Below are 17,785 nucleotides of genomic sequence, written 5' to 3' on the forward strand. Positions count from 1 at the left end.
TATCTGTAAAGAGACGGGGAAGGGAAAACAAGGAAGAAATACGAACTAGTTCGGAATGGAAACATAGCTAAATATAATTATGTGCCGAGACACGGATATGAAGAAACCCCGTACACTTCGTTGCGCACAGTCAGCCATTATTCTGGCTTCTCAATACGCGTATTTGCCGACTGTAAATGGACAGGAACGGGAGCTCGTGTCTTTTTTACGGTTTCCTTAAGAACCTTCACCGATTGCGTCGTCATTTATTACACAAAGGCTGAACAGTGGACGGACTAACGGAGAACCAATTGAAACGATTTTTTCCGATATTTAATAAGTTTCTCAAAGAAGTTGAATAACATTGAAAAGCGATTTGTATCTACGGTATAAATGGTGGATAAATTGGAAACGTTTATTCACCTAGAATGGATTTCGCGAACGACCAGTTTCCTATTTTTATTGTTGGACGATTCGAACATTCCAATACTCGATCGTCCTCGTGCGAGAAATTGTTGAAATATTCGAGTCGCCCGAGTCTGTATCTCGTTATGCACGGTAAATCATGAAAATCGCATTGTTATCTTCTAACAATTTATTAGTATATATTGTAAGTTATTTGTGTGTAGGTACATATTTGGGAGTTCGTACGCAATGTTGAAACGTACTTTACAGACCACACAATTTGTAATTTATCGTACGATTCTTTTCACTTCTAATCAACTTGAAAACAAAGTCTCTTAGTTGCGAAAACCACCCCGATTCCTCCCCCTCCATACCGCACTCCTGTCCACTATCGTAGAAATATTAACACACTTTGGACGTTGATGTAACTTTTCTTCGTTTAAATAAAAAATTAGGGTAACAGACTGCAACGATTAAAATGATATGTATTTTTGTTCATCGGAGGATTCTCTTTAAGGTTAAAAAAGAAAAAAGAAACTTTCTCGACACTGTCAGCCCCTTTTACGTGACTTTTCTTAAAATAGGAGCTCGGAAAGGTAGAGATCTTTGCTTCATACGAAAAATACCATGACAATCGACCGGTTATCCCGTTAAAACGGATAACGAGACACAATGACTCGATATACGCGTTCGTTTGTTCGCACTTTCTTTCGCTTCGGTCCTGTGCTCACAGAAGAAATGACGAAAACAAGAAATCAGAGAAATATAGAAAAGGGGAGGGGAAAAAAAAGGCATCGTTCGATATTGGGAAAGTGTAAGTCCGATTTCGCGAAAACTGTTTGTCCGATCGGTGCTATGCTATCGCATTGTTTTCTGTGATCCGAGAGTCCTGTTCACACGCTACATTGTCGCGGCGACCAGAGTATCACGATGTCGATTCCGTAGAGGCGCGTACGTTTGATAACAGCTCAGTCTTGTAGAAGAAAGTTAGTCTCTCGAACGTCGATGAGTAAAAATCACCGATACAAAAATATCCTGTCGACAAGCGCTGAGCATTAACTCCTTCCTCGCAGGAACGAAAAGACTGAAATCCCGAGAACATCCAGTTACCCGGTTGGCGATTACAAAACTCAACACGCTGCCGCATGTTTCGCTCTTTGAGCAGCTATCCGTTCGCTTCGTCTTAAAGTACGCGGTGGTGATTCTACATCGGTTTCCTCTTCCGAATCGGAATTATCAAGAGCGGTTTTCCCAGCATATCGCCAACTGACGATCGCACCGTCCCACTAAAATGATTTACGATTTCAGTTTCGCGCGTCTTATCGTGTAAATGCAACAAGCAACGGGAATCGTTCAAATCTAGAGTCCGTATACTTACGGACGTGGAGACGATCTCTTGCTGAAACGGATGCCAACTAACGTCGCGTACGCATCCTTTGTGTCCTACCAAAGTACTAACTATCCTACCCGTTAAAACGTCGTATACTGAAATTAACCAGAGAACATTACGGAAGCTTCCTCGATTAAACGGATCAACGAATGGTTCGTTTCAATGTCAATTAGAACCTACTTATTACCCGTCCAGCAGCGCATCCCGTGTATATGTACCTTTGACCGGTAATGAAGGAAGGTGAAAAATGACATCGTATCAGAGATTGTAGCACAGAGTGACCACGGTAGGTCATAATGCTAGTGTCGCCTTCTAACATGTTCCTCGCTTTGTGGACTGTAATAAAAAAAACGAACGATACATACACGAATTACCAAACAATACGTACACGAGAAAATAATGTTCGTTGTTCGATAACCACTCACGTCGTTTCGGTACTCGTTGCCACCTGTAATCCCAAGTTTGATTCGCAACAGCCTTGCGTGTATTCAATTCTCCGTTATGATCGGAAAATGCACGCATATCCCATAGTTTGATAGTTTGATCTTTACTGTTGGTGATGAGATACCGACCGTCACCGCGTGGATCAATATATGTTATGCCATCCATGTGACCAGCCAACATTCCAACCGGATGCGGATCAGTTTCATTTAATGTTCTCCTATCCCAGACCTAAACGAGCCAAGAAATACCAAGGGAATGTGAGAGAGAGAGAGAGAGAGAGAGAGAGAGAACAAAGGTGTACAAAGCGCGTACGCGACAAAGACTATATAGTACCTTGCAAAGACCGTCGTCACCAGCGCTATACAAAATTTGAGAAGAATTGTCGGCAAAAGCAACTGTATTTACGTCGTTGTCGTGACTTTCGATCTACAAATTAGCGGTCAATGAGCACCAGATAAAATCAACGCACAAAACATTATCTACAAACCCTGAAAGCACGTTGTTGACATTCTCTGTCGTAGACATACATATGACCATCGTTTGCTCCACTCAGAATTTCTCGTCCATCGCTAGAAAATACAAGAGAAAATACGCAAAACCTTCGATCCTCTGGACACAATGGTAATGATTCTTGTACCTCTGATTCCCTATAAATCGCGCACAGATGCACTGAAAAAGAGACCATTCAATGCTATCCAAGATTAACGGATATACACTATTTCCAAGGACATACCGTACTTACAATAGTCTGACCAACTCGAATAAACAATATAATTGCCATCAGGACTGAACGCGGTATCTAGAATACTCCAACCGACATCTCGTGCAGGAATTGTTCTAAAATTTACAAAATCTCCGTTGTACGTCTGATAAAGACGCAGTAGTTTATCTGGTAAAAGGAGACACGTTAGACGAGCGTACCAAAGATACAAAGAATAAATAACGGAGCTACAGGGACGCTCACCTTGACTGGCGGTCAAGAAAAATCTTCCGTCTTTGGAATAGGAGCCGCAAAATGCCTTCGAATTGTATTTATCAACTTGATGCATTTTATTCGGCAGAAAACTACCACTTATTCTGCACTTTTCTCCCGTACTAAAATTGGGACCAACGGCTCTTCTTTGAATCATCGACGTGACCGAGAGGTTACGTTTGTCAATGTTGCTTATAAATCCGGATGCTAGTTTCGTGGCGAAACTTATCTCACTTTTCTAAAAAAACACACCACGTAAAACTATGTCCGCGAGCAATCGTGTCGTGTATTCATAAATAACGAACATCTAGTCTGGATGTGTTTGGCAAAGATGTGATTCTTGGCGGCTGTGAATTCGCGGCATATTCTTCGTCCGAGTCATCATGATCCGAGGATATGATGTGTAGTTGGCCGCTAGAATGTTGAAACGAAAAACATTATACTCTCGATTCTTGTGGTAGTCGAAAAGAAAGATCGAGAAGGTTAAGGTCTACGAGCTTAGAAGACTAAAATGAATCGGAGAGATCCAAGAATTTCTCCAAAACGAAGAGGTATCGCCTCGGTGCGAACGTTCGCTTTAAGAATCGAAATCATTGTGTGTGCATATTGAAGCGTACGAAAGAGAAGAAATTTCGCAAAGAGGTTAGAATTTGTCTCTTTCTCTTTTTCCTTCCGTCATTCTGTCTCTCGTTTTATTAACGCGTACACATATGTATACACAATCGGAGGAAAGGTCCACAACGATGTTAAGTTTTTCGCCAGTGAAATACCATTCAACCAACCTGCGTATCAAATACTGTAAGACAGCGGCAAGCCCTGGATCATGTTCGATGTCCATAGTCCGCGAATTAATGCCTCCCATGCAGCGAACAAACGAATCTTATTTACTGTCTAAAAGCAAACAAGGAAAACGTCCAAGGGTTGATGGCGTTAGTGCAGTGTCTATGACAGTTGAAACAGACGATATGACAGGAACGAAGAGTGCGCCAGAGAACTTGATTCGCGGAGGGGAGAGGGTACTGAACGAAGATACGTAAATCTTCCTCTTATGGCACGTGTAAAAAGTTCTCATCTAGAAAATTGTAACAGATTGAACTTGCGATTGTAGCGATAACGCGGCGTTTATAATAAACACGTCCAGTGAGAGAGAAAGAGAACGGGTTGGAGCGAGTGAGAAAGGATAACGGCGACGGTGGTACACTATTGGAGGGTGGGGGGATGGCGCGTACAGACTGCACTCATTGATGTTTTTGAATCTTAAAATCACAACTTTGGCAAATTAATTTGAAACGCATTCGATTTCACTTGTACATAGCGTGAATGGACAGGTAAATAGAAAGAAAAATATTGTGTAAAAGCAAACGTAAAGCGACGTTTATTTGCATCGTAAAAATATGGTAATTCCCGTTTGTATGCGCCCGAATCAGTTCCAATTGTTTCTATTCAACCGGAGAGGGTAGCGATTATTGTACAAGTATCCAGACTTCTTTTATCTCGGATCGAGGCCAGGAGCCCCGCACGTACGGCCCGACGAAGTAATCCAATGAAGTACCGCATCGAAAGTGAACGATGATCGACCTTCTTGTATTTCGATGATCGACAGCCCGGACTGAACCGATGAGATATGCGCGCGGGCTGAGTCATTCCCTAATGAAAATTTAAATTCCTATGTCTTTCAATGGATCGCACTTCCTTGGAAAGAGTGCGATCTATTATTTAGAGCCAATGAATACCAATTATACAAGAAAAAGAAAAGAAAATGGAATAAAATTGTTCAATATGAATCTGGACTCGGCTGTTCCGAAGATCCGAGACTACATTATACGATTCCTTCTGAAAAGTAGATTACCCGTCGTTTTCGTTACTCGTGATGGTGGACTATGATAAAAGTATTCAATTTTATTTCTCAATTTGTAACAGTCTGCTATCTGGCGGTGACTTTTCGAACAACATTCACGGCACATTTCCCGTTGATAATCCAACATGCTACATTTCCTACACAATGGTTACTACATACTATTCGACAATTAAACAGTCGTATGCAAATATTTACGTATCGAATCAAGTTTCCCTTCCTTTAATTTTTCTTTTCACGAAGAAGCGTATATGTAGACGTAATTGAACGTAACAGTAACTTCTGAAAGGAATAAATAAATTTCGATTCCGCGTGTAATAAGGATCGCTGTCGTCCCTGTACCACGGAGTTAGAATAAACAAAAATAGTGTAGCGAGGTAAATGTTCCATTCCGCCTATGTCACAAAAAAATCGATAGCGTACAAAAACGCAAAGTACGTACTGCTCTCTCTTTGAAGGTCAACATTTTTTGTACGTCACAAACGTAAATACACCAAGATTTTTCAACGTTAACGTTACGTTGTGAACGTAATATCCCTCGACAGGGTGAATACGACAAGTGACAAGGTCACTCGCAAAACGAGAACAGTCGTTTTTAAACGTTTGACACGTCTCTTACATTTTTTTACGTCTTTACTGGGTGGGTACGTAGAAAATTAAAACTGTTTCTTGCTCAACATCAATCGAAAATGCTCGAATCATTCGCTTGTCTCGGAAACATTGCGATAACACAATTTAAGCAAAACTCCATAACGAACGATTCATCGTACGGTTGTTTGCTAACCAGTTGTAAACGCGATAATCGATAATTTGATTTTTTAGCAGATCGATACGCGCAGGATCTATTTATGATCGGTCAACGTTCAGTCACGTGTATTTTTTGTTCGTAATATCGATCGAACTGCAAGCGATAACGAAAGAGGCTAAGTTCGGTAAATTAGTTTGGAAAGATCGAATCGATATCATCGAAGTGGTTATAATTTTCTATAGATTCCTGCGGTAGTAATCAACGATAGGAATTATTTGCGATTAGTGTCCGTTGATCGCTTTTCAAACGTCTAAAAATTGGGCGTACATGCATATACGTATATGTACCCAGGAAGTAGCTCGATCTATTTTCATCCCCTATTCCCTGTCTTCTATATCCATCTGCAGTCTCCCCCCCCCCCTCTCTCTCTCTCTCTCTCTCTCTCGTTTTTCCATCTCATAGTCGTGATACGTAACTCGTATACCCCTACTGCCTCGTCGATTCTCCCTACCTTTGGTCGGGGCTACAACACCATCCCCTAACCCCGATCTCCGGACCTCTATCCCCTGACTCGTAACCACAGCTACCTGCAGCCCAGACCAATAATTTTCAGGCAGACGCTTTTACCCTGGCCAGAACCGGCGGAACCGGAGCTGAAGCAGAGGCCGTGGCCAAAGCCATAGCCGGGATCGAACGATACGCATGCGTCGTTCCGCTGCTTTGTTGCAAGTTTTTCGCTCACGTGTCAACGTTGATTCGTACGTTGATAATGACGTCATTGTCGATAACAAGGATGGAAATATATTGAAAACTAACGATGCGTATTTATTAAAAAATAATTTGTTCATTGGATCGATTAGTTGTCACAAAGGTTAAATTACGCCATCTAGCGTTTCAGTCGCGTGACAAGTAGAAGCTCGTCAAGGAAGAGTAAGATGGGGATGCGCGTGGCGCGTCCTATTCTCCTGAAACGGTAAGAATTAATGTAGCTCCGTGAGCCCCGAATAAGGCTTCGATAGATCAGGGAGGAGAGGAAGCGGAGTACGTTGACAAGAGCAGTGTCGCAATTTATATCGATGCTGCTGTAATCGCGCGTCAATCGTGCTCGACCGTTCCTTTGGATTCCTCGCACGATCCTGAGCGACGCGCGCGTGCTCCGAGCTACTGCGCATCGCGCATACTACCCTTCTGTCGGTTTGTCGTGCTGCTTATAGTGCTTTTATGCGAGGTACAGGACGATTCGCGGCGTCGTCCGCAACAGGTGAACGATTCTCGAATTTAAGTTCCTTTGATTTTTCTTCGTTCGGGACCAGGTAAACGTTGCACGATTTTCATTTTTTTTTTTTTTATCCCATTGATTCGCGTTATTCGACAAGCAACGATCCGGGTTACGGGACTATTGCGATTCGTTGTTCATTTAGAAGTTGGTGCTCTTTTCGAGTCGGGCTCTCGTAACTCGGACTAAACTCGAATCGATCGAGTTTCCCTGGCCGCAGGATGGATTAAACCGTAATCGACTGTAGCTTCTGTTTCCTTCCTTGGCCGTGGGTGTTCCATCGATGCGGCTGTCGATAAAAGGTTCATTAGGTTTGTTCGCGAGTGACGGTGAACGAAGCTGAACGACAGCTAATATTTTCTATTCGCTATTTAATTCGCAGAAACGTTCGACGATAACGGTGACGGTGACGGTGACAATACGCGTCCGTTCGTTCGGTATCTTCTTTTCTCGAAAAAATCCGAATGTGTAGAGAGAGTTGGAACGATTTCGCGGACAGGCAAGCTGCTTCGATGTTCACGCTCGGGTTTTTCTTCATGCGCGCATTCGATTTGAACGCGACCAAGCGGAGCCATTGTATACGTTAGCTTTTTAGGACTTTTTAACGCGGCTGTTCGCTAACTCGTTTTTCTCGACTTTGCGGAACTGCGCGAAAAATGACAAGACGAATCGAGAACGATAAAGAAGCGGACGATCTTTGGAAACGCGTTGTCAGGTCTGATTTTTCAACGACTCGATTCGAAGTTCGAATTATTTCCGTTGGTTGCGCGTACGCGATACCGCACGGCATACAGATACGACGGAGAATCGGTAAGAAAAACTATCAAAGGGGAAAAAGAGACGAGGTTCGAGGCAGGCAATGAAACGGAGGATCGGTAAAAAAAAAGGGGGAAAAAAGGAAGAATCGAAAATTGTTCATAGACAAGAATGAAAAATCGAAGAAAGTTTGATCGTGAAAAAGATTTCGCGAAAATTGAAGCGGAGTGTTGTTCTGTTTCGGTAGGTGCGTCCGACGAGTAGCGGCAGACTAGCGACAGAACGAAGCGAGCAAGCGAACAGCACAGACGATCGAAGGAGTCCCGATGAACGCCGACGATTAACGTTCTCAGGCTTTCTCGTTATGTTCGCCAAATCGAAGAGCAGTCGCTCGATGCCGAGCGTTTTCCTCTCGAATCCCCTTCAACACTTTTACGAAGTAGGCAAACAATCGGCCACAGCTGGTCCCGAGAACGCCTGGCGTATATACGATGGACGCACGAAAGCGGACGGAAAGGTAAGATCGCATCGACTCGCGACAACTCTTGAACAACCCAGTCACCCGCGTTTCACCGTTCGCGTATTTACGGCCGATTCGTTGGATCGATTCTAGGAAGTCTCGATATTTCTGTTCGACAAAAGATCGGTCGAAAAGGTTTACAAACCGAAACGAAAGGAGACTGTAACAGAAATTTTGCGAAACGGAGCGCAAAGAATGGAAGATTTTTCTCATCCGAAAATACTTCAGGTGAGATTGTTTACGAAGCAGACTTACGAGACCGAACTTGATCGTTACCTTTTCCTCTCTTCGTTCGCAGGCGTCCGAAGTCAAAGAGTGCGCGGATAGTCTGGCTTTCGCTTCGGAACCGGTTCTGGCAAGCCTCGCGAACGTTTTAGCCTATCAGGAGCAACGAGCAAACAGTCCCGGTCAGCCATCGAGCAACGTAACGAAACAAATTTCCTCGACGGCGAGTCATCATCATCATCATCATCATCATCGTACCGTTTTCGCGAAAGAGTACAATCTACTCGACATCGAGATCAAATATGGGCTACTGCAGGTGAGAGGGATGCACACGTATACGTATCCTTACTGGCCGACTACCTTCCTCTTTTCTTTCGATTCCCGTAACTTTAGATCACGGAGGCGTTGATGTTTCTTCACGGTCGCTTGAAAACACTTCACAGAAACGTTTGCCCGGCGAGTATTATAATCACGAAGAGAGGCACCTGGAAATTGTCCGGCCTTGAATTTATCGGTGAGTCGGTCTACCTAAATACTATTGTTCCATCGAGGGTTTCTCGTAACGCTCCCGTTCCATTTCACGTTCGTAGAAAAAGCGAACGAGGTACCGAAACCGTTACAGCCATGGACCAATCGTATGCCGAAAATGACGCAGCCAAATCTCGACTACATAGGTAGGAACGTAAGACATCGCGAAATCCTAGCGATGATCGGATGATTTTCAAATTCTTTCGAACCAGGCATTTTATATGAAACGTTGTGATCGTAGCTCCAGAGGTGCAGCAAAAAAAACTGGGAAGTTCCGCCAGCGATATGTACAGCTTCGGTATGACTATATGCGCGATTTTCAATCAAGGACGGCCACTGATCCAAGCGAATCACAATTGTTCCGAGTATCTCAAGCAAATGGAGAACGTGAGTGATCACTGTTTGTTCGGGGGTTTGTTTTCGTGGTCTTTGGAATGAAATTCTCGTCGGGAACAGTTCTTTCCAACCGTTGCACATTTTCTCTCTCGCTTTTCAACGTTTCATCGTGATCGTGGTCCCAAAGGGGGATTTTTGGTTCTGTTGCACCGCAGCTCGTGGAACAAGTCACCGCGATATTGCCCCTGATTCCACTTCCGCTTCAAGGAGCCGTAAGCTGTCTCTTGCACACCGATCCAGAGCAAAGGCCGACCGCGCAAGTTTTATGGATGCTTAAATATTTTCAGTACGCGATACACAAATACCTATCCGGTACATCCGAGATCGCGTAAAATTATTCGCCCAAATTTTTCCAGAGACCCGCCCGTGCACGCACTCCAATTCCTCGACTTGAGCAAGATGAAAAACGTAGCGCAGAAAAACCATTTTTACACTACGACCCTCATGGAAATATTGCCTTACACGCCAAAGGTAAATCTCGTTATACTCGGTAACGCGTGCACGTGCGAATCGCATTTTTCGATCCTCAGAAACTTTGGTACCAACATATCTGGACGTATTTGCAAAGCGAATTGGAAGGGCAAGAAGTTCAATTGGCCGTACTACAACCGGTATTTTACATCGTGCAAAGCAGTACGCAAGAGGAATACGATCAGATCATATTTCCATCGATGCGGTAAGTAGCGTAGGAATCGAGAGTTCGAAACTCGTCTAGAAACAACGTAATACGGTTATGTATCTACGTTTGCGCGACCTCGCGGTATGTTTGCTCTTTCCTTGATTCTCGTCGCTCGTGTCTCGTTTTCATCTTTGTTTCACCGCCACCGCGACGGGACACATGGTATCCACAGGTCACTTTTCACGAATCGTAAAACGATTCAAGAAACGGTCGTGCTGTTGGAAAATTTGCACTTGATACTGAAAAAGACATCTCGGGAATACGCGAGGACGGAAATACTCCCGATGTTGTACACGTCCTTTGAAAGTTCAATTACTCAGGTGCAGGTACGCACGATGCCATAGAGAATGAAATCGCAACGGTTCAAATATTGTACACGATAGCGAAGAATGGGTACTTTCTTGTTCGCAGGCAGCGGCGTTCACAGCTGCGTCGAAAGTGACCGAGTACATAGACGACGAAGCCGTCCGAAATATCATACTGCCCAAATTGCTTCAGGCCTTCGAGAAAAATTCGGTAGACTCTCGGATACTTGTGAACGTGATCCCCTATATTTTAAACCGTTTGGAAAAACAAAAGATCATCGACTGCATATTACCGTTGTTGTTTAATGTAAAGCTTCAAGATCCAAAGATGGTCGTACAGGTAGTAGGTGAGTATACGATAGTGTGTATAACATTCGTTCGATCGGTTTCGCTTCGCTTCGTTCGGTTCGTATTCTTGACTTTTTTTACCAATTCGTCGCACGGAAACGGAACTCTTATTCGACTTGGATAGAAATTTACAGATTAATGTTAACCAACAAAAAGTATGGGCTCTCGGTAAATTGGATGGCAACTCGGGCGATGCCCTCTTTACTACCTCACACTATCAACCTTGCGCTGAATCTCGAGCAATTCGAGCTGCTTCTTAAAGTTTTGCAAGATATGCTCAGTCACATCGAAAGGTGAACTCCAGAGTTGATTTTTGGTTAAAAACTCTACGCAAACTCGATCGAGCGACTCGTTCTATCTTTACCGTGGGTGTTTTGCTTCTTCAAACAGAAATCAAAGAAACCATTTGACGTTGGACAATTTGTCGCTGCCGAGTCTAGAGAGACATCATCGGAGCTTGCGACATCAATATAGCACGGACAATATGCACGCACCGCCATTTAATATACCAAATCTGCTCATCGAACAACGTAAAACCTCATCTGCCGAAGATATGGCTAGGAAAAATAGTACCGGTAAGAACGTTAAGAAACGTCGTGCAATGTCAATTTACAAATTCCTAATCGTTCCATTCTAGATTCGATATCGATGACAGCTTCGGCCGAAAATATGGCGAAGAAAAATTTTTTGACGAGTAAGCGAGATTTTCTTTCTACATAGATAGTAATAATAATAGTAGTAGTAGTAGTAGTAGTAGTAGTAGTAGTAGTAGTAGTAGTAGTAGTAGTAGTGAAAACAATAGCAGCAGATTATTTATCGAGGTCGGTAGTTGATCCTATTGTACCGTTCGCACTAGCCATGTTCTCGTCTTCGAACGACAGAAATTTCCTGAAAGTGGTGGATACCTTTATGAACAGACGGTTATCGGACAATACACTAATGACACCGAAGATACGCGTAGCACAGTCGAGTGCGAGCTCTCCGGGTGGCACACCTGGTGGTGTATTACCGTTTCGACGTCAGAGTACCGGTTCTCAAGACCGGCGTGGATCGAACATCAATTTATTGCCTGCCACGGTATCGTACACTTTTTGCTCCGGTTAATAACAGGTCGGAAGCAGATCGTTTTCAAATTTAACTTTGCACGGGTTTGATAGGGTGGAGGAATGCCGATTACCAGTAGCAGCGTCCCATTGCTCAGCTCGAGTATGAACAGTATACGTAGCCCGAGGCGTCCATCCATCTCCTCGATGTCCTCTCAGCAGAGTGCCGGGCTGCTGCAACAGGTTAGCTCCAGCATGGTAAGACAACAACAACAACAACTCCCAATCTGCCTCAACCTCAATGGACCACCACCAACACTCTCTCCATTACTCCAGCTACCGGGACAGCCTTCCCACTGACCCTTCGTTAAAGCGTAAGGATACTCATTAGCTTATCCATCTGTAACCCAATGTCGCTAGATTTTTCCTTATTCCCTAGTCGTTACGGCTAAGTTTTTCTACCGTAACTCCAGCCCTTTTCGTATCTCCTCCACCCCTCTGTTTACCTACATTTTTGCTTCGTGATCGATCACTCGATCAGCACGATGCGTTTACAGTTACATATTTTGTAATTTAGTTGCTTTCTTTGTTCCGTTACAGTACCGGCTCATCTATAAACAATTTGAACGCTAAAACCACGACTACTCGGCTCTAAACGAAAGAAATCGAAAAAAAGCGAACGAGAATAATTCTTTGATGTAGCCTAATACGAGAAAAGGAAAAACAACTATTACGTATCTCGTCGTATACGCGAATACTTTTGAGTTGTTCAAAAGTGGCCTAACCCCAATCGTACTGAAAGTAACACATTGTATTTTGTGTCTATTCTTAGCCTAATTGATTTACGATTTCACAACTCCGCATCAATTGTCGTACTAGAAATTTTTCTTCCTTGAATGTAAACGGAACAAACGAACGAGAATGGCAATCATATCAAATTTAATGTTTACATAGTACGTATCTCGGTGCATCTGTATGCACGTATACATATCAAATGTACACAATCGTATGCGTGAATATCTCGTTTAACGTGTACGTTTAACTCTTCGACTCGTTGGGACGAGTACGCGTTCGTCGGCTGTAATATTTTGATAATATGTATTTCATTTTCTCTGGATACGGCTCGAAAAGTTAAAGCGTAAAAAATCTCAATAACCTTGACAATCGTAGACAATCATTAAAGTTTTTCGGGTGCTCGCGAGTCTCTACTCGTTTACTTTCCTTTCCGGTCTGTTCGGCAACTATCGCACCAACAGAAAACGACAATCATTCTCTCAAAACGTCAATATCGAGCTTGCAGAGAACAACAGTTTCTTTAATACTTACCTGCTAGACGATAATTTCTGTACAGGACTACTCTTTCCATCGAACAGTATTCTTTATGCTTTGTCTCTTTACTCCTTTCTACATCTGTCGATTGCACGTACACATTACTATGTAGTAGTGGTAGTAGTGATCGTCATCGTCATCGTCATCGTCATCGTCATCGTCATCGTCATCGTCATCGTCATCGTCATCGTCATCGTCATCGTCATCGTCATCGTCATCGTCATCGTCATCGTCATCGTCATCGTCATCGTCATCGTCATCGTCATCGTCATCGTCATCGTCATCGTCATCGTCACCGTCATCGTCACATCGTCGTCGTAGTAGTAGTCACTGTCGTTGTTATTATCTGTACTCGCGTGTGCATATATAAATAATGTGCTCAATAGGTTTTCTGTCAAGAATACCTCGTTTCACCATTCTTCGTATATTTCGTGTATTCCTTTCAAAAATATAATAAAGAACCAACCACCAGAACCTATACTACGTTTGCCTGTACTTTCTATTTCAAGAAAGTACATGAAATGAAATTAAGAATATTTCCAAAGTTAGAGCTGCTTGCTCCATTGATCGCATAAACATTTACCATGTGCTGGTAAGCGTCCAGAATGTTAGAAATACTCGGTGGTCTATTTGTCGAAATCCATCCGCAAAGTGTCGATTTAAAATATTACGAAAGAGTATATTGTCTTTATTTGAAAAATGTATTACAAAAAGTAGTTAATCGTCGTTTTTAATATTTGAGCACTGTTCGTAAGCTGCAACAGAAGAAATTTCGATTTTGACATATGACACAAGTATCTTATGTCCCTTACTATTATCGTATTAGATCGGTGCGTATGAATATTTTTTCAAAAGATACTCGATTCGACCAAAATATACTCCATTTACTTCAATGTATTTTTTCGAAATTATTAACAAGTTTATATTCGTACAAAAAAGTCGCACGAATATCGGTAGAATTCCAAAGCACCAATCGAATAGATATTGTTTCGTTAAAAACTTACCAGTTTCCTGAATGCAACAAGTCAAATCCTTCATTTATCTTCTCAAATGGAAGAGTGTGTGTTACGAATTCATCGAGAATCAGTACCTTGGACATATATTCCTGTACCAATTTAGGTACACTTTCCTTAGATTTCCAGCCGCCGAATGCGGTTCCTTTCCAAACGCGCCCCGTTACCAATTGGAACGGGCGAGTACTGATTTCTTGACCCGCTGCAGCTACACCTACTATAATAGATGTTCCCCAGCCTTTGTGACAGGATTCCAACGCGGCTCTCTAAATATGAAACATTATACATAATAGTTCAAAATTTAGAAAACTGTGCTTTCCAGAGAACATTAAAACTCACCATAGTGTTTACATTTCCAACGCATTCAAACGTATAATCTAATCCACCATCAGTCAACTCTATTAAAACTTCTTGTATCGGTTTATTGTAATCTTTGGGATTAATATATTCGTTGCATCCGAAAGCTTCAGCTACGGAAAAAAAAAATAGCATTTTTGGGAAAAGACTCAAAAACGGTATTTATTGTACAATCTATCTTACCCTGCTTGAATTTATTCGGGTTGACATCTATTCCAATAATGCGCTTAGCACCAGCTTTTTTACAACCAAATGCAACTGCTAACCCGACTGCACCCAATCCCCATATAGCACACGTGCTCCCTGATTCTACTTTCGCAGTATTGAGAGCAGCACCGTATCCGGTAGGTATTCCACATCCCAACAAACACACCTTATCCAATGGGGCGATAGGATCGATCTGAAGTCATAAACGCACGTATTTCAACCAGCATACATTATAATTGTCACAATGCGTACACGTACAATGATGTACCTTGGCGAGTGAAATATCTGCCACCACTGTATATTCTGAGAAAGTAGAACAACCCATGAAATGGGCAATCGTTTGACCCTTGCAAGTAAATCTAGAAGTACCATCGGGCATTACACCCTTCCCCTGAGTTTCACGTATCTTGCTACATAAATTTGTTTTTGGTGACCGGCAGAATTTACAATCCCCACATTGAGGAATGTACAATGGGATTACATGATCACCTGCAGCCATGGTAAAAAATTCAATTATTGAAACCTAACATATATATGTATTCTCAATCAATACAAATAATAATACCAGGTTGAAATTCAACGACTCCCTCTCCTATACTTTCAACTACGCCACTGCCTTCGTGACCAAGAATACACGGGAAGATTCCTTCTGGATCCAATCCACTTAAAGTATAAGCATCTGTATGACACAAAGCAACAGCAACGACTTTAATTCTTACTTCACGAGCCTTTGGCGGTGCTACTTCAACCTCTTCGAGCGACAGAGGCTGTTTCTCGTTCCATGCTACTGCAGCTTTGCATTTAATTACCTGAAATGTACAAAATTAGTTCACTCTCGTTAAAACACGTAATTCATCGTTGATATAATTCTTGATAGAATTTACAAGGTAAATCGACGATCTCAATATAATTGGCTTATTATCTACATACTAAACTATTGTGAGAAATGTTATGATATATGTAATGATAAAACAAAAAGAAACAATTTACTATCGATAGAGTATGAAAACCTGATCAATAAAATCTTAAGGCGACTAATACTTTTCCAACAGTATCCGACATGATTGAATATTCAAATTAATTAATTAGCGATCCAGAAGGGTGTAACAAACTAAATGATCAACACTATTGCGACTTATGACTGTTACTTTTTCTCGAAAATGAGTAAGATATAATTGCGATAACCCTATCGACATTTGATAATTGCAAACTTCTGTAGATTTCACGACTAAAGGACGACTAGAGGTCGCTGTAAGTAACTACGAATATGATTTTTACGCGCGCACGCATCGAATAAAGATCGGATTAGATTTACCTGCTAGCAAATCATGCGTAGAATATATTATATTTAAAAATAGAGGGTAAATAGATTTTAACTAAATCAATAATTCTTCCGAGTTTGATATAACATTTTCCGCGTTCGCAGCTTTCGCAATATCTTGATGTTTATTTACCATAATTATTAACAACCGTCCATAGGACCACAGTTTAAACAATTATTAAGAATATCCTTGGAAAAAAAATGACTTGAAAGCCATTAAATTGTTGAAAAATAAGTTTAAGGCATTCGAAGTAACTGGTAAATCACCTAGTCAGAGTCTATATAATAATACATATTAATTTTTCATTCTTCACTCTATGCAGAAGCATAAATTCAAAAGTAATTTGTTCAAAATTTAAATAAACCGAAAGGTGCAACTGGCACCATCTACGGCAAAATCTTCAAGTTTATCGGGAAATAATTCGTCAGCGAAACGCTAGATGTCGAGACAGGTCATGGTAGCTCATGTACTGGATGTAGATAATAAAATTAAAATTTTTCTATAAAACTGAGAACAATTCGCATCATCTATTAATTTCTGATACCCAATTCTGTGCAGAAGCAAAATTCAAATATAATTTAATGGGGTGAAAATTTAACTAAAAAGAAATGCATGTGTGGACCCATCTACGGCAAAAACTTCAAGTTTATCGGGAAATAATTCGTCAGCGATGCACTAGATGTCGAAACAGGAGATGTTCGCCCATGTATTGGATGTAGATAATAAAATAAATATTTATCCATAAACCTAAGAACAATACGCATCATCTATTAACTTCTGATTTCCAACTCTGTGCAGAAGCAAGATTCAAATTTAATTTAATGGTGTGATAATTTAATTAACAAGAAAAGCATGGGTGGCACCATCTACAGCAAAATCGTCAATTTTATCGGGAAATAATTCGTCAGCGAAGCGCCAGATGCCGAGACAGGTTATATTAGCCCATGTATCGGATGTAGATAATAAAATAAAAATTTTTCTATAAAACTAAGAACAATACGCATCATCTATTAACTTCTGATTTCCAACTCTGTGCAGAAGCAAGATTCCAATATAATTTAATGGTGTGAACATTTAATTAACAAGAAAAGCATGGGTGGCACCATCTACGGCAAAATCTTCAAGTTTATCGGGAAATAATTCGTCAGAGAAGCGACAGATGCCGAGACAGGATATGTTAGCCCATGTATTGGATGTAGATAATAAAATAAAAATTTTTCTACAAAACCAAGAACAATACGCATCATCTATTAACTTCTGATTTCCAACTCTGTGCAGAAGCAAGATTCAAATTTAATTTAATGGTGTGAGAATTTAATTAACAAGAAAAGCATGGGTGGCACCATCTACGGCAAAATCTTCAAGTTTATCGGGAAATAATTCGTCAGCGAAGCGCTAGATGTAGAGACAGGAGATATTCGCCCATGTATTGGATGTAGATAATAAAATAAAAATTTTTCTATAAAATGAAGAACAATACGCATCATCTATTAACTTCTGATTTCCAACTCTGTGCAGAAGCAAGATTCAAATTTAATTTAATGGTGTGAACATTTAATTAACAAGAAAAGCATGGGTGGCACCATCTACGGCAAAATCTTCAAGTTTATCGGGAAATAATTCGTCAGAGAAGCGATAGATGCCGAGACAGGATATGTTAGCCCATGTATTGGATGTAGATAATAAA

At 41.4% G+C, this 17,785-nt stretch overlaps 3 protein-coding genes and 1 long non-coding RNA gene across 10 annotated transcripts; 1 reads left to right on the top strand and 3 right to left on the bottom strand.

The window, feature by feature from the left end:
- Window positions 1–55: 55 nt before the first annotated feature.
- Window positions 56–4,201, bottom strand: LOC143148386 (DDB1- and CUL4-associated factor 11). Its single transcript, XM_076314689.1, has 10 exons — window positions 3,974–4,201; window positions 3,497–3,605; window positions 3,183–3,429; window positions 2,961–3,107; window positions 2,706–2,887; window positions 2,552–2,644; window positions 2,200–2,446; window positions 1,955–2,110; window positions 1,763–1,869; window positions 56–1,670 (listed from the first exon to the last, which is right to left on the bottom strand). The coding sequence occupies exons 1-10, from the start codon at window positions 4,051–4,053 to the stop codon at window positions 1,515–1,517; spliced, it is 1,524 nt and encodes a 507-aa protein (XP_076170804.1). The 5' UTR covers window positions 4,054–4,201; the 3' UTR covers window positions 56–1,514.
- Window positions 4,202–4,465: 264 nt separating this feature from the next.
- Window positions 4,466–5,544, bottom strand: LOC143148387 (uncharacterized). Its single transcript, XR_012992469.1, has 2 exons — window positions 5,489–5,544; window positions 4,466–4,838 (listed from the first exon to the last, which is right to left on the bottom strand). It is a non-coding gene; the product is annotated as an uncharacterized LOC143148387 (long non-coding RNA).
- Window positions 5,545–6,709: 1,165 nt separating this feature from the next.
- Bma (SCY1-like protein bma) lies at window positions 6,710–13,677 on the top strand. 6 transcript variants are annotated; one of them, XM_076314004.1, is made up of 18 exons: window positions 6,710–6,767; window positions 8,074–8,343; window positions 8,440–8,574; window positions 8,645–8,887; window positions 8,965–9,085; window positions 9,162–9,245; window positions 9,341–9,486; window positions 9,651–9,781; window positions 9,852–9,966; window positions 10,026–10,171; window positions 10,347–10,500; window positions 10,586–10,826; window positions 10,952–11,120; window positions 11,218–11,402; window positions 11,465–11,521; window positions 11,684–11,904; window positions 11,985–12,244; window positions 12,471–13,677. In XM_076314004.1, the coding sequence occupies exons 2-17, from the start codon at window positions 8,191–8,193 to the stop codon at window positions 12,228–12,230; spliced, it is 2,547 nt and encodes an 848-aa protein (XP_076170119.1). In that variant the 5' UTR covers window positions 6,710–6,767; window positions 8,074–8,190; the 3' UTR covers window positions 12,231–12,244; window positions 12,471–13,677. The 6 variants fall into 6 exon arrangements, with proteins under 6 accessions (XP_076170119.1, XP_076170118.1, XP_076170117.1 ...); XM_076314003.1 differs by lacking the exon at window positions 6,710–6,767 and adding an exon at window positions 6,917–7,107; XM_076314002.1 differs by lacking the exon at window positions 6,710–6,767 and adding an exon at window positions 6,925–7,055.
- A 189-nt stretch (window positions 13,678–13,866) lies between these two features.
- Fdh (alcohol dehydrogenase class-3 Fdh) lies at window positions 13,867–16,026 on the bottom strand. Of its 2 annotated transcripts, none has more exons than XM_076314009.1 (7): window positions 15,925–16,026; window positions 15,342–15,585; window positions 15,045–15,265; window positions 14,753–14,969; window positions 14,552–14,682; window positions 14,204–14,478; window positions 13,867–13,954 (listed from the first exon to the last, which is right to left on the bottom strand). In XM_076314009.1, exons 1-7 carry the CDS (start codon window positions 15,970–15,972, stop codon window positions 13,930–13,932), a joined length of 1,161 nt encoding a protein of 386 aa, XP_076170124.1. In that variant the 5' UTR covers window positions 15,973–16,026; the 3' UTR covers window positions 13,867–13,929. The 2 variants fall into 2 exon arrangements, with proteins under 2 accessions (XP_076170124.1, XP_076170125.1); XM_076314010.1 differs by having other exon boundaries at window positions 15,818–15,956.
- Between the last annotated feature and the right edge of the window lie 1,759 nt (window positions 16,027–17,785).

The sequence above is a fragment of the Ptiloglossa arizonensis genome, chromosome 6, assembly GCF_051014685.1.
Source record: "Ptiloglossa arizonensis isolate GNS036 chromosome 6, iyPtiAriz1_principal, whole genome shotgun sequence".
Taxonomy (NCBI): Eukaryota; Metazoa; Arthropoda; class Insecta; order Hymenoptera; family Colletidae; genus Ptiloglossa; species Ptiloglossa arizonensis.